The 16,837-nt window shown below is 27.9% G+C and overlaps 1 protein-coding gene and 1 long non-coding RNA gene across 3 annotated transcripts in view; one reads left to right on the top strand and one right to left on the bottom strand.

Annotated features, from left to right (window-relative positions):
* Positions 1–130: 130 nt before the first annotated feature.
* Positions 131–3,359, bottom strand: LOC142319348 (uncharacterized). The gene is made up of 3 exons (XR_012755176.1): positions 3,152–3,359; positions 1,438–1,587; positions 131–417 (listed from the first exon to the last, which is right to left on the bottom strand). It is a non-coding gene; the product is annotated as an uncharacterized LOC142319348 (long non-coding RNA).
* A 15-nt stretch (positions 3,360–3,374) lies between these two features.
* Positions 3,375–16,837, top strand: part of Hmgcl (hydroxymethylglutaryl-CoA lyase) — a 100,375-nt gene continuing 86,912 nt past the window's right edge. The window contains exon 1 of one of the 2 annotated variants that reach the window (XM_075356530.1): positions 3,375–3,480. In XM_075356530.1, the coding sequence (XP_075212645.1) occupies positions 3,421–3,480 (60 nt within the window). In that variant the 5' untranslated portion in view covers positions 3,375–3,420. Of the gene's footprint in view, positions 3,481–3,752; positions 4,068–16,837 lie in introns of those variants that run through there. The other variant, XM_075356509.1, reaches the window with a different exon arrangement.

Raw genomic sequence — 16,837 nt, forward strand, 5'->3', positions numbered from 1 at the left:
CATTATCCGAATCACATATTTTTTTCCTGAGACAAAAAAAAATTATTTCTTTTACCCGGTGATGTCAATATTAATATTTTTTTAAAAAGGAATGCAAAAATAAATTATGTACAAATAAATACTTTCTTAATTAACACTGCTACTATACATCATAATTTAATTGAAATATACTGTTAAGTAAAATATAAATAAACAAAACATGAATAAAAAATCAGTTATGTAAGTCAATTTATAATTTCTCAAATTGACTGTCTACGAGTATAGTGTCTACCCATAATTTGGTTTTGCAATAAAGTTCCATTTCTGCTTTCTTCTCTTCACCTGACTTTTTACCTATTGTCATCACTACAGAGCTTGGAGAGCAAATGAACAAACGTTTTCCTTCTTAGTGCAATTCTGACACCAGAGTTTCACAACCTGAAATCCAAATAAAGAAAAATGTAGCTCACTTATATTATTTTTGAAATCTGGTGATATTCAAGGCTTATTTCTTTTCAAAGTTCCAACCATAGATAACTGTAGTTTTTAGTTCAAAAAACAAATTATAGTTAGTGTAGCAATAATGAGAAGTAATGTTTTTTTAGAATTTTTTACAGGTCTTACTTATAATTTCACCACATTTACTGTCTTGTTGCTGAAAACATTTAGCTCTGAAGCCAATTAACATCTTTTTGATTGTTAAATTTTCTCCAACACAAATGAGTACTTGTACTAAAGTACTCGTACTTTTTGACAGTCTAACAGGTGCTGACCTATAAATTTATTTCCTTGTCTGGCTCATATTATTGTCATCAAATCTCATACCTTAACCTACACATAGTCTAAAAATTTCAACTTTATCACTATTTTCACTTGCGTTCCTTCAAATTCAGGTGATATGCTTTATAATGTCTGCTACGTATAAGAGCATACAAAATGTTTTATATCAATTGTCATACAATAGCATTCAATATTAATCAATTTACAGATTCCAAACTTTATAAATATTATTCAACTTTTTTTGGGATCTCCTTCTTCAATTGTAAGGTGAAGAAAGATATTTTAGATCTTTGAATAACCTAGTGGTTGGTTTAGTGGTGAACTCATCATTGCAAATCAGCTGATTTTGAAGTCAAGAGTTCTAAGGTTGAAATTCTAGTAAAGACAGTTTCTTTTATACAGATCTGAATAGTAGGTCATGGATACCAGTGTTCTTCAGTGGTTGGGTTTCAATTAATCACACTTCTCAGGAATAACTGACTTGAAACTGCACAAGAATACATTCATTTACATTCATACATATCATCCATCCTCTGAAGTAATACCTTACGGTGGTTCCACAGGCTACAGAGAAAAAGAAAGATCTTTGCAGAGGAGTTTTTTTTTTGTTATAAGACTAAAGATTTGTGATTTTATGTTTTATTTTTTGTACTGTAATGTAACAATTGCAAAAATTACCATCATAACCATTTTTTTCTTTTAAATTCCCTTTGATCACTCTCATTTACCTCTTCTTTTAAAGCTCTGCGCTACTGTATCTGTTTCCTCTCCTCATTCTGCAAGCTACTGTCATCATCATGAAGCATATGCAGTCCCCAACATACTTTCCTAAACAAAATTATATTTTCTGTTAGAATCTATTCAAATGTCTATATTAAACTGTAACGATTACCTTAGTGGCAGTAATCTGTCAGCTCACAGCCAACTTCTAAGAGGGTAGTTAGTTAGTCTATAAGATAAACTCAAAATTATTCACTATTCTGTAAAAACTACATCTTGAAATTCAAGAAAAATATTAAGTTTCACCTTTATTATGATTTTACTGTTACACGTCAAAACCAAAATGATTTTATCAGGCACAATAAATGTGACTTGAACACCGCTAAATTTGCATACTCTTCAGTCAGCCAATAGTAAAATGATGAGGGGGAGAGGAGCAAAAGGTTAATAATTACATAATTTAAAAAAAACCAAAAAAAAAACCATGAAATATCTCTTTGAGCTCTTTCAGATCACCCATGACTAAAAAAGAGTTAATAAAGGTCACAGAGCCTTACAATTGAAAACACTTATTCAAAATTGCACAAAGATTTTTATCTTTAAAATTATTTATGAAAATGTATATTATCACTGTACAATATTACTATGTATTCATCACTACTTTTTAATAGGTATCAAATTTACTCACCACTACTCTAACTTTGCACCTTACTGTTTTAACAGTAGGCTCTTAAGCTTTAAAAAAACTCTTAATTGAACAGCATACAAGAAATAAAAGTATAATCACAACTCATTTTTCAGTAATTGCTGTCATATTTCAATAGTTTCACCACAAGATTACATTAATAGGGATTGGAAGTAGGTAATTATTAAAAAATTGGGATTAATGTTTCTAGAAATAAAACAACAGCAAAATTCAGACCAGTAGAACGATAATACACAATATATATTTTTCAATTAGATTCAAATATAATCAGGAAAGAAAATCACTTAACAGCTTGCAATTATGAAAGATTGTCTTAACTGATTAAGATGCAGATAAAACGTGTTTTTATTTGATAATATCATAATATGAAGAAAAACTGATCCACTTGCCTCAGTATCACAGCCCTGATTTCCAGCTTAGGTTTGGCATTATAGTAGTTCAACACATTTCATTACCTATATCACACAAGAGGACAGCTAAATTTAGAACCATATATTAAAAAGATTAGTTTACTGGAAAAAAAACTTTTGTAATCCAAATTTAGAGTTTATACTCTCTGTTCTGAAGACTTCAAATTTCATTTATGAATAAAAATAGGGATTGTAGTACATGTAATAAATTTGCTAGTAGAAGTGTCTTCAACCATATAGAAAACTTAAAAGTGGTGGCTATGTATGAATGAATTAGCTGAATACATTTCATTTGCAATGAAAATAGCAGGATAAGTTCTGAGTTAATATTACATTACGACCAGTAATAGAAAAATATAAGTATTCTTTATTTACTAATACTGCTTTTAAGTAGTATTAATGTTGGAGGTTATGTTTACAATTTTTTCTGGCATGGTTTTTTTAAAATAATTGTGTTTGATGAGTAAATCTTTTGTTCTTTAGTAAGACAAGTGAATTTTTTTGAATACATAAATACAGGTAGCTACACTGCTTCACATTAATTTTACCAACTTACTTTCTTAATTCCTGATTAAATTGAAAACCGCCAAAAAATCTGTTACCACACTATTACGTAAATTTTTCAAAGTGAAATAATACTTCAAATTAGCTTAATAAAACTTATTTTTTATGAAAAACCACTATTTTCTCCATGAAAAAAATTACGTTTAGTGCGTGCTACTTCATACCGCCATGTAATTAAAGTCGTTCCAAAATACAAAAATATTAGGTAGTTGTGGTCCCGGGAGTCAATACTTGAACATGTAGTGGGTTCATATTAAAATTATGGATCACAGAGAAAAGACTAAATCGTTTTTTCTTTTTGTACGAAATGAGATAATAAAGGTAAGTGATTTCTTTTTAAAAAAATTGTTTTTTTTAAGTGAATAAATTTAAGATTGTAAAAGTATTGTAGTAGAGATGGTACGTGGATTTTTTCTTCGTTTAATCCGTGTTCACATAAAAAAGAAACAATTTCTTTATCCTTTATATAAAGATTGAGTTATTGTGAGTATTGAATTTGGAAAGTAGTCTATATTTTAATATTGTTCGTTGCTTACACGCTAGATTTAAATGAATTCATTGCCGATTTATGATCTCATGTTGTGACTAAACTTTAGGTTAGATGTGTCTGTTACTTCGTGATCGGTTTGTTTTCAAAATGATAATACTGACAACATACGATGTTACGTCAGATGTGCTAGTGATGTTTATACTGATAAAAAGTTTTATGTTATGATGTTTATTTCAGAATAGCATATCAATTAATGTGTTGTGAATAAAGTATTAGGTGTTAATGTTTTATGTAACAATAAGTTATCGAGTGTTTTTATTCGAAAATGGTATTAAAGTTAGCCTTCGTTTTAACAAAAAATATTTTTTTGGAAAGTAGTAGCCGAAGAAGTGCATTAATCTATTATTCCTGTAGAAAGGTCTGTTGAAAATGTTAAATTTTTTTTGGATAATATATTTTAGATGAAATGGTTGTAAGAACTCCTGATACTTATTATAGTTTATTATTTTCATTAAATTTTACGCCCAATAATCTTGTCATAAAATCGTACTGAGGTTAGATTACTAATTAAAACAAAACAAAACACAAACACAGCTAGTAATGAGATATTTATTTATTATTAATTTTATTTTATATAACTGTATGCATATGTACATTAAATATACAGCTGTTTGATAAATTAATACAAATAAAATATAACATTTAAAATTTGTGTTAATAATACCTTGCCATTTTATTTTATTCCAATACTGTGCTCTGTTGAAGTTTTTTATTTATTTATAAGTTTATTAATTTTCACTGATAGCCAGAATAAATCACTGGATTCTTATTCTATTTCAGGTATGTTATCATAAATCATTCTTTAGGTGCAAGTACAAGATATCTGATAATCAATTTATTCTCTAGATGTAAAGCAATTTTATAAACTTTAAACATATTATGTTTTTTATATAATTAAAATCTTATGTTTGCATTCCATTTTGAATGAAATGACTTAAAACAGTTTTATCTGTGGTCGATTGTTTTTATTAACAAGTCTTTTATTTTCTGTCATTTAGAATTAGTTACACTTGTATTTTCTGCTGCAGGTTCAGTTCTGAGGGCCAAACCTAACATATTTTACCATTAAAAGTCTATATCTCAATCTTTTAAATTAAGTCTAATTTTGCGAGTAATTTTAATTAAGTTTCAGTAGCAGTGAACAAGTATATGATTATTACTTTACTAGAAACCTGAATAATGATATTTTTATCTGATTTCTACCGTTTATATTGAACTACTTGGATAAAATGCAAAATTCATTTTGCTAGACTGTTTGTGTAGCAATATTTATTTTGTATTTCCTCTCAAAGAATCGAATAATGTGTTCTGAAATTATTAAGAATGAAGTACTGAGAAATGTAGAAAAAGAAGATTGCTAAAATGATCCAGTCCTTAAAAATATTTAAGTCTGATCTTTTAATAGTGAAGGGATCATTTAAATTGATTTTTGTTTTTTTTTTACATCTATTACTATAGATTTCACTACCTATAAAAGTGTCCATAGTTGTTTGTTTATTTGTCATAATTCTTTATTTGTCATAATTCTATTATGTTAAACAAGGTATTACTTTATATATATTAATAAGGTTATTAAAAAGAAAAATTCCATATTTGGTTTAGTGTACACAATTGTGTGGGCTGCATTTATTATTTACAAATTTGTGTCGTACACGTTTTGTATGAAAAAAATTTAGGCACATCATTTTATAAATATTAACTAAACATGTTTCAAGTTTTATTTAAAAAATTACATACAAGGCAGAATGGTTGGCCTGAGTTGGTGCAAGACAACACCTAATTTACATGTCATATATACCATCCTCATCTCATTAGGCCGTGGAGAGAGTTGCTTATAGTTCATGTTCATTAGTTAAACAGATAGCAACTTACACATTAGGGAAAAAATTAATAATTGGAATCAAAATTTTGCTTGACTGCGTAAAATAATTATTTGATATGGTATATAATTGTTTGAAGATAAATAAAGCATAGGGATAAACCCTATAAAAAGTGTACTATATTTGCTGCTACATTTATTTAGTCATGGGCATGTGCTTTTAGATAGGTTTGTCAAAGACATGTACATTTTAAGGATTTGTAGACAACTGTGCCGTAAATATTGTGTAAAAGAAAAATTTGTAGGAACCAGTATGAAAAATTGTTAAAAATAATAGATTTCTTATAAAATTCATATTTTCAGCCTTGGAATGATACAATTGCAGATTTATTTATATGGTGCCTTATAATCTTATATTATGGTTTTGTTATGTATTTTAATTTTACACCTTATTATATTAATATTGAAAAATATTACAATTTTTTTTATGGATGTAAACTGAAATATTTATTAAAAAAATGTATTATTTTTATTGAACATTATCGTGGAAGTAAGAATGTGAAATATCAGTTCTCAGTAGTCCATTTTGGAAATAATATTAATAAATTAATGTGGGTTAATATTTTCATTTTGTCCTTTTCTTTATGGCTTATAAAACTCTCTTTTAAAATAAATAATACAAGATGTGATTGATACAGGTCTTGGAGGCTAGTAAAAAGATAGTGCAGTGTGAGGTTTTGTGTATTTGTTAATTTAAATGTAATAATTAACTGTGCTAATATTATAGATAATCCTGAATAATAATTTAAAATTAATTACTAGTGTTATCAGATATATGTTGCTACAATCGTATCATATTTACAAGGCCTGCGAGTCTTACACCACACTACTAAGATTAGCAATCCATGACCAAACAGACTTGTACTGCAGTGTAGCAAACCCTGTAAAAAAAGTGCCAGAGTCGTGTGTCAGGAAATGCCAATCTCCATGGCAGATTGGTAGGAGCTCTCAGCTGGGTGTCCTGGCCTCAAATTTTGATCAGGCATGGCATTTTTCATATACTACAAAATTCCATTTCCATGTTCCCACATACAATCTTCCGTGGTGAAGTAATGAACTATTAATCAAGCAAAAAATAATTCATTCATTTTATTAACCAATTAGATTGCTTAGATAAGATACAATTACAAAGATAAGATAATGTGTATGTCATCTCTTATGCAGTGTACAGAGTGTCTGCCAAAGAAATTGGAAGAATTTTAGGACAAGTTCTACAAGTTAAAATAAAGAAAGAAGTTGATATAAACATGGGTTCGGAAACGCTTTGTTTTTAAGTTATGGTTTGCATAATGTTTGCCCTGATTTCTGCTCTGAGGGTAAAATAAAACCTTACTGAAGTTCTTAGAACTTGAAGGGTAAATTTAGTGGTTTTTTTTTTAATCAGAAAAACAGTATTTTCTGTGTCCAGAATTATTTCTCCAGCAATTTTTGAAAAAAAGATTATTATAAAAATACAAAAATTTGTGTTGCAAAACAAAATTTTTTAGGTTTGATGTACAATAACTTCATTAAATTGCCCCGTAAACAAATAAAATTTTGCAGCATTTGCAGAGAATGTAATTCTGAGAAAATCTATGTAAGTAACATCATCTAAACATGAAGAAGAGTTTAAGAAATTTGATTTTATTAAAAACTAAACTTACTGAAACATGGCAGAAGAATACTGTTATAATTTTAAATCGTAATAAGAATCATTCCAATATTAAAAAATATTTAAAAAAATAACCGGTTATCAAGTAGAATTTTGGTGTAGTTTAAAATTTATAAATATATAGCAATGTATATATTTAATATTTTAAAAGTATTCTTACATGCATCTCTGAATTTAAAAGCATTCCAAACTCTTACAATAGTTTTTTGTTATAAAATCATTCTTTTGTTCCAATAATTTCAATACAGTATCAGTACAATAAATAAATTTTATTACATACTTTTTTCTTTAGTAAAGTTTCTGTGTTAAAACCTCAACTATTACATGCAGCAAATTTAATAGATGAACATTTTTGTTAGTTGGGAATGCAGATATCAGTTACTCAAGTTATTCTAGAGCAACTTTAATAGAAGGTAGTTGCTGCTCTCTTATTATTCAGAAAAAACCCATTTTGTTAAAACCATAGGTGATGTCATTTTTGTCTCTGAACCCAACAGCCTCATCCAACTAAGGGTAATTTTGCTGCCGTTAATAAGATATGCTGCAATATTATCTGTTTGTGTTAGGTGGTTATCAAATCACCTAACCTAACATTGTCACTGTATCATTAATGTAAATTAAATACAATTGAGTGCCCAGAGACCTAGAACTCGATGTAATCCAAATATGGATATTTCTGAGAAATGTAGCTTACCTGTAAACAAAATACGTGCAGTCCAGTTTGAAGCTGTATAAAAATAAAAGTGCATGCCTGCTGTCAGAATAAATTAAATCGCCTAGTAGATTATTTTATTTTGTGTTAGATGATATTAATCTGTTATTTATTTCTAATGGTTTAAGTAAGATATGTCATCTTAAATAGGTCTATGTGTCATATAGGTAAGGTAGCTGATAAGATAATAGAGTTGGTTACATAGGTAAAAATTTGAACGCAGTTGGTTTTTAGCAACAAGTAATTAAATTCAAACTATGTAAAAGAAAGCTAAAAAACCATGGCATTTTTTTTCTCACTTTGATAACATATCAAACTTACAGAACATACCAGCATTATGCTGAGACCTATTATTTGGCTCTGCAGTAGCAGAAACAAACTAAAACATTTTTCACTGTCAGTTTAAAAAAAAAAATTAAATAATGTAATATTTGAACTGTTTGTTTTTCCTCAGAATGTGTTTTAATTAAAGAATAAATTAAGATATATTATGGTATCCAAGAGGTTCAAACCCTGTTCCCTCCCAAAGACCACTGGCCCTTAGCTCCTCAATTAAATAAAAATATTGCTATGTTTGAACTGTCCTTTTTTAAAATGAATTACCTTTAGAAAAAAATTAAGAAACTTAATAATTCCCAAGCATTCAGGTTTTCATGTTCCAATGATGTTATCCTGCTAATCTCCTAGATTAAAAAAATTGAAATATTTGAATAATTCTTTTTCAAATTTGTTCTATCAAATTGTGGTAATAAAAGAATGTAGCCCCCTTAAGTTAAAAAGTAGCAATATTGCGATATTCAAACTATGTCTGTGATTAAATCAAATTAACAAATATAATGGTCTCTAAGTGATTTAGAATCTATTGATCCTCACAAGACTGGAGTCGTAGCCCACCAAGAAAATATTGTACAAGAAAATTGATATTGAGTTGCAACTATTTAAAAAAAATTTTTTTACCTGCTCTAAAATTTAACAATAAACATGTCTTAATTGGTTCAAGTCTCCTAGCCACACCAATAAACAAAAATGTAAATATTACGATATTGGAGAACCATTCTTTGTCAAAATATGTATTTACTTAAAAAAAAACCACAATTTCATATAAGATAACAAGGGCCTTAAGCCCCCTTAAATTAGAAATTTAAGTAATGAATCCCTTATTTAAAGCATTTTGTTTCATCATGCCAATAAAAATTTAACGTATGAAACTTTGAGCCCTCTTCTCCACACAGATGTTGTAGATCATTTACCCTTCTATAAGAAAATTGAAATTTTGTGATGCACAAACTTTATTTTCAGTGGTAATTATTTCAAAGCACTGTTTCAAAATTAAAGCAAGATGTGGAAGGGGTAGACATCCATCGGAGAAAAATGTAATAATGAAGCGATGATTCTGTTTTGGAGAATATTATAGTCTGGCGAGTAAAAGAGTGCACTTGAACCAAACTACAATAATCTATAAACCAGTCATAAACAAACGTATTATATATGAAAAAAGTTATGAACTTGAACCTGAAAAAGTACGGTAAACCTGCTGAGACTTAACATTGAGTAACTTTTGGTTGGCTTCATTTTTTCCAACCCTTAGCTGTTTACCCACCGGGTTGGTCTAGTGGTTAACTAGACCAACCCGGTCTTCCCAAATCAGCTGATTTGGAAGTCGAGAGTTACAGCGTTCAAGTCCTAGTAAAGCCAGTTATTTTTACATGGATTTGAATACTAGATCGTGGATACCAGTGTTCTTTGGTGGTTGGGTTTCAATTAACCACACATCTCAGGAATGGTCGAACTGAGAATGTACAAGACTACTTCATACATATCATCCTCATTCATCCTCTGAAGAATTATCTAAATGGTAGTTACCGGAGGCTAAACAGGAAAAAGAAAGAAAGCCCGTAGCTGTTTATTAACCTTGAAACAACTTGTATAAAATGCAAGATGTTCATTGTCACCCCAGACATATGCTGGGTAATAAACTATTAAAAAGTTAAAGATTAGAATATGATTGAGAATTAAATACATTCAGGTTAAAATATGCGTGTATTAAAGGAAGAAGGAATAGTAAGCACATTGAGCCAAGTCTAGGGATTTGTGACAAGGACCATAAAATTTTTACGTCCTTTTTTGCTATTATTCTTTCTTGTACCATTTATAATTATTGTAAATTATTGTAGATATTACTACCAAGAACACAATTAAGATCCATAATATATCTTCTTTTTTTAAGTCTTAAATTTATTTACAAAAAAAAAATAATATAGTAAATAAGTAAAACCTTTTAGTTTGTTTAATTGTATTCTATTTGCATTACTGAGTTAGTAAGAGATTGTGTACAAGCATATAAAGTATTAATGGGTGAATGCAGAAAAAAATAAAGTTTTAATATCGCCAACAGTGAACTGAGACTTTTCGGTTTGTTTTAGACAATAAACCGTTTTGTTTTCAGCTATAAAGATGAAAACTCAAAACCATCCTTTCAGTTATGATTTTAGTTACAGATTATGTATAGTTAAATAGTGAACTATAAATAGGAAGTAAATTTCATGGAATCATCATTTATTAATGAGTTTATTTATTTTTGTATTTATGTGTTGTTTACAACAAAATTTAATTTTATACAGATAAAACTACAATTTTTAACAGATTAATGTTATTCTCTTAAAAAAAAAGTGTGTGTGTACGAGCGCGTTTGTATGTAATTGACGTCAAATGCTTAACTAATAATAACAAAATTGTTCATTTAAAACATAATGTATGATAACCTAATGACATAAACATTTCTTGCATTATAAAAAAAATTCTGTAAAAAAAATGAAATTAAAAACAGAGGGAAGGTTTATCAATTTATAAATTAGGTTTTACAATAATTAATAAATTAACAGACTTATGTCTGTTGAACCAAACACAATCTGAAATTTTTTTCCATGAAAGTAAACTTTTACTATTAGTGAATCTTCCTTAACAGCATATTATTGAAAAAATATTATTAAAATTAATTTTGATGTGGTATTTAATGGATGGAATCAGTAGTAAGTATTTTATTTAGATCTGTACACACTAATATATTATATAGATTACATCAGCATATTATCTATATTATATTCATGAATTCACAGGTAATGTAAATATATTAGCTGTGGTGAGCTTACGGGGGCAGTGTCTCGGAATGGGATTATTAGGTGTACAAAATTGATTACTTCTTTCTTCTCTTGTGTAAAAATATTTTTTTTTTAATGATAAAAATTTATATAACGAAAGTTGAATTAGAAATTTACCTCTAGAAATTGATACTAATGAATCAGGATTTTCCGATAGTGATCGGTACATTGGTGCCAAGCTAAGGGGGGGCGCTCACATAGATGCCGTTTAGTAGGGTAAGATATATTAATTTAATAAAATCAATTCTTTTATTTGCCATATCTTCCTCTATAGTAATTGATAAAAGCAAAAAACAAAATTCAGCACAATCCACCAATGCTGAATTTTGTTTTCTGCTTTAATATATATATATGAATCATTGGTAATTAAAGTACTAACCAATCCAGTATTTGTGCAGATGTATCAGGAAAGCGATGAGAAAATTTTGATCATAGCAGTATGATAAAATATAAAATTAATAAATGAAATGTGATAATACTTTGAGATTATTAAAAATGAATAATGACTCATCTTAGAATTAATAAATTTGTTTTTCCAAAAGGCCTTATTATCATAAAAATTATACTGTATGTAGAATATGTGCTTAAAAAAAAATTAAATTAAAAAATTTGGGTTTTATTTCATCCTCTTGCTTGAGAGCTATCTCATGTTATATTTTTTATAACAGCCACAACTTGAAAAACAGATAATTTGAAGTTTAAGAAAAAAATGTTTAATTCTTTAATTCTACAAGTTAGATCTCATGGAAACCCAATTTTTATAAAAAGTTTCCAAGTCATCTGTGTTACAATTCAGTTGTATCTACTTGTTACAGTTGGATTTACAGTCTTGAAAATGAAATTAAAAAAAAAATGTTATTTAAAGTATAGTTCACATTCTGCTCATTTGTTTTTTAGGGTCTGAAAATTTTTTTTTCTTACATTAAGTTGGCCTGAATTTGGTGCAATGTTATTCAAAAGGTATAAAATTATAGTTATTAAATAATACTTGGGGTTGATAATCTGGAAAAGCTAGGATTTATAGTTACACAAAATTTCCATTGGTTTTCAATATATGAGACAAAAACTGTTTCAAAATAATGGTGAATATTCCTCACCACTAAATCCAATTGACTTAAAACTTTAGAATTTTAAATATCTTATAAGTTTTAAGTGTATTAAAGTTCAGTTTTGTACAACCATTGTAAAAATGTCAAAGATTCAAAATTGCAGAAACTATCCCTCACTCTTTTTTAATTTTGTCTAAAATTTAATGCCATCAATGCCCATGCATACATTTTTGTTAGAAAATATACTCTATTTGCTCAAATATAGTTGCACCCCCATTTTGAATGTCATTTTCAGGAAAAAAGTTAATGGAATTTTTTTTTCAATCAAATAAAATTTTACTAGCAATAAGAAATTATTTCAACATTTATTGTACATAATTACAAAATACTATGCATACTTTATTATTATTCCATTATTCTATTTTATAATATTACACATACTTTCTTAAATTTTATTTTTTAATAGTGTCATAATAAAAAGAAAGTAAAATTGTGTATATAAACATTTTAGTAAGAAACAATTTAAAAGAAATAATTATTGATTTTTTTAAAATTTTTATTTAAATTGTTTTTCCATATTTTTATGAAAAAAAGTTGCATTAAAAAATTCACAACACACGAACACTTGAATTGATGCTATCATCACTACTGCCATCTAAGTAAAATGTTGTTTTCATTATTTGATTCTTATCTTAAACAGTTTTATCTAATGTTATTTGGTGTTATCGAGTTCTATGATTTAATAATCCACTCACACAATAAGCTCATGGAAGGTTTTTTTATTCTTCCAGTAAGAGTAGTTGATTGTTGCTTCGCATCTAACAATTAAATTTTTTTTAAGATTACCTTGAAAAAACATTTTCACAACTTCATCCAAAACCTGTAACTGAAGTCATACCACCAGGTATTATTAACTAAATCTGTGTTTAGTTTTTTATTTTCGATTTTACATTTTCAGTCAAATGACCCCTGAGTGCAATATTGACCTGGATAGCTGTCCTCTAAGACTTAAGTTTCTGGACCAGATTGTTTTAAGCGAATCTTTGACCAAAGACTTATCCATCAAACCTTATTCATTAATTAGGTACTGTCATAAGTCTCCCATCATGAATATAGAAATGAAAATAAACTAGGAAACTACTTAAAAGCCCAGTCATATCCAAATATAGGTTGGTCCTGGGTCAGTCCATTTAAAGTGACCCAAGGGTGGTTGTTTGACCAATTCGAAAAAAATTTTAATTTACCCACTTGTTACCTACATGTCTCAGAACCTTAAAACTATTTTTTTTTTTAATTTTTTATGTAAGCAGTTTACCTGTGGTGGCCATTTTTGTTACGGTGCGCACATCATTTTTTGTGATTGTAAGAGTTTATGAAAAAATTAATAACTAAAAAACTACTGGTTCTGGAAGGATGAAACGAAAAGCAATTTATTCATATTTTCTCAAGGTAAAAGATTGGTCTACTGGTTTATTTACCTATCTACCTTCTTTCTAAGAGAAAATTACCAATAAAGTTGAACATGAAAAACGGTGAAATTTCACTTAGGTAATTTTTTTTAAGATGCAGGGATGGCATACAAAATTTGAATTATTTTTTTATATGTAGGTATATGTTAGTAAAATAATATATGTTTACCATAAATAATATTAATGGTGATATATGTACTCCTAAATTTTTATGAATTTTTTACAACTTTGAAATTTTTTTAAAAAATTCAGTTTTTGGCTTCAAATAACTCTGATGGGACTGGTGATAAAAATCTCAGATTTTTAGAACTTACAGAGTTTTTGTAGATCTTTATCACAAATAAAAAAATTTATAACCTCTCAAAAATCATAATAAAACCTGTTAAAAGCAATACCATTTTGACTCGCGAAAGCTCCAAGGGGGTTTCTTATCTTTTCTTGGCACTTTAATAATATTTTTATACTTATTACTATCGTTGAAATAGACTTGTTTGAACCATTCAACTGCGGTGTTCATGTTATAACAGGCACTTGAAATCATTTCTAGTCATCAGGAAAATTCATGTTGCAACATGCTCATTTATGCTTTGCTGCATTTTATGCTTTGTTGAGCATTTATGCTCATTTAGCTTTCCAGTTACAGACTGGTCAGTCTGACATTACTCAGTGACCTGTTCATATCTTTACCAAGTGTCTCAAAGTTATCCTGTATTTGGAAGTGTTTATTAAAGAAATAAGTTTCACTTAATATGTTATATTTTCAGATTTTGAAATCAGTTAAATTTTTACATTATTTTCAAGTAATTTTACATAAAACAGTGGAAGAACAATGTTCCATAGGAATTTATGTTAATGAAGAGTGTCATAAAACAGTGTATGGTACAGTGCCAAAAGAACTTTTCACAAATTAAAATTTGTGAATTTAGTGATGAAAACCAACAACTTATTTTTTACATACTATTTCAGATGTCACTAGTGTTTGTAAATATTGTGAAAAAAAAGTTTTTGTCAGAATTCAAACATCTGTATGGACAGTTCTATAATGACCCTTTGAGAACTCATAAAAAAACAGTTAAGAAAAATTTAAGACAAATAACATTAGAGAAGGTTCTTAAGAACATTTTTCCAAACTTAAATTTAGTTCCTGGAATATTTTTTCTCTGGAAAATGGAGTATTTTTTCTCAGCAGAATAAAGAACTATATGAATATGAAGACCAAGAGCAATACATTGCCGCACATCACGATATTGAACAACTGGATGCTGCTTGTAGCATTTTGGGTGTATCACCTCCATCAAAATTGAAAAAAATTAGCACAGATCAGAGCCCATCAGCATTAAAATTTAAAATAAATAGGTATCTGAAAAATTAAAAAAGAATCTTGAATTGTGTTTTGACTCAAAAGTTGCTGAAAATGAAAATCCAGCTCAATCTTCTTCGCATTATCAGTTTACTTATCCAATCTTGGACCAGATCTAAAATAATATCAGAGTTAAATGGGTCTGAACATTTGATTAGACTTACTAGAGGATTAATTAATGAGCAAGACATTCTATTGGAGTTAGGTAAAGGACATAAAGCAGGAATTAGTAACGACGCAATTAAAAATGTTGTGTTATTTTATAAAGAGGCAATAATAGGAGGCTGTGTTCTGGTAAAAAGTATTCTGTTAGCATGCGTGTTCGCTTGGAGCACTTATTTAGTGAGTCAAAATGGTATCACTTTTAACAGGCTTTTCATGATCTTTGAGAAAAAGTTTATAACTTTTTTATTAGTACAATACATAAAAAAATTTTTATTTATCATAAATATCTACAAAAACACTGTAAGTTGTGCAAATTTGAGATTTTTATCACCAGCCCCATCAGAGTTATTTGACGCCAAAATTTGAATTTTTTAAAAACTTAGTTCTCAAAAATTCATAAAAGTTTAGGGGTAAGTATTTCACTATTAATATTATTTATGGTAAAACTACTAACATACACCTACATGTAAAAAATAATTCAAATTTTGTATGCCATCCCTGACTCTTGAAAAAAATTACCTAAAGTGAAATTTCACAGTTTTTTATGTTCAGCTTTATTGGTAATTTTCTCAAAGAAAGAAGAGAGATAGGTAAATAAACCACTGGACAAATTTTTTACCATGAGAAAATATGATTAAATTTATTTTTGTTTCATCCTTCCAGGACTATAGTTTTTTAGTTATAATTTTTTCCGTTGTAATATAAGAGTTTCATATAATACATTTTTTCTTGACCACTATACATTTCTAGAAAAGTTTTTATAGTTGATACAGAATGTGTAAAACAGATCTTGCTCTCTTGACAAATGACGTAATTGACAGATCATCCAGACCAACTTTTTTTGTTTCTTGTACATGTATAAATTGTATTTCTGTTATGAGAACTAAGATTGATCAATTTCAGTGTCAGCATTTGTTCTCTTAACCAATGAAAATTTTTGTGGATGCATTGCATTGAGATAATATTTCTATTTTGAGAAACATAGACATTAGATCACTCTATTTTGTTTGGTTGTTTAGAAGAAAGTTTTTTTAAACCTTTAACATATAGATTTTCCAGTCCAATATATTATCTGCTATTGGTTCTCTAAAAAAAAAATTATTATTAAGGATGATTCATCAATGAATTGATAAAAAATAAATCACTAAAATTATGAAAACTTGTGATAGTGGAAAATGTTCCTTTATGATGCAAACTCTTATGATGAAAACTTCTAAATGAAATTCCAACTTTTATAATGGCCAATTATTCTACCTTTTAACAGTGTTAGTAAACTGGAGTAATCACTTAAGTTCTTTCTATTTCACTTTCAGTCAAAAATTTGGTGGCTTTAATTTTCTTAGTATTTTTTATTGGTAAAATGCATCATAAATGAGTAAATACAAAAAGAAACTGGGGTTTTTCTGAGTAAGCCAGGAGCTAGAATCAGTTTGTTTATTTTGCAATTTAAGTTTAGATAGCATGATGTATAGACACTGTATAAATAAACAAATGCAAATCAGTATTTTAATTGCTTTATTTATACATACAATAAGAATATAATATGAAAAAAAATCATACCTCAGCTAAAATAGTTTACAGATGGAACAGTTATTATTTTTATAGATTTTTAATGAACCATCATCAGCAGAGACTGATTTAATAAAATAAATTTTCATTTTAAAAGTTATTTATTAGAATTTATT

The sequence above is a fragment of the Lycorma delicatula genome, chromosome 1, assembly GCF_047948215.1.
Source record: "Lycorma delicatula isolate Av1 chromosome 1, ASM4794821v1, whole genome shotgun sequence".
NCBI classification, from domain to species: Eukaryota; Metazoa; Arthropoda; class Insecta; order Hemiptera; family Fulgoridae; genus Lycorma; species Lycorma delicatula.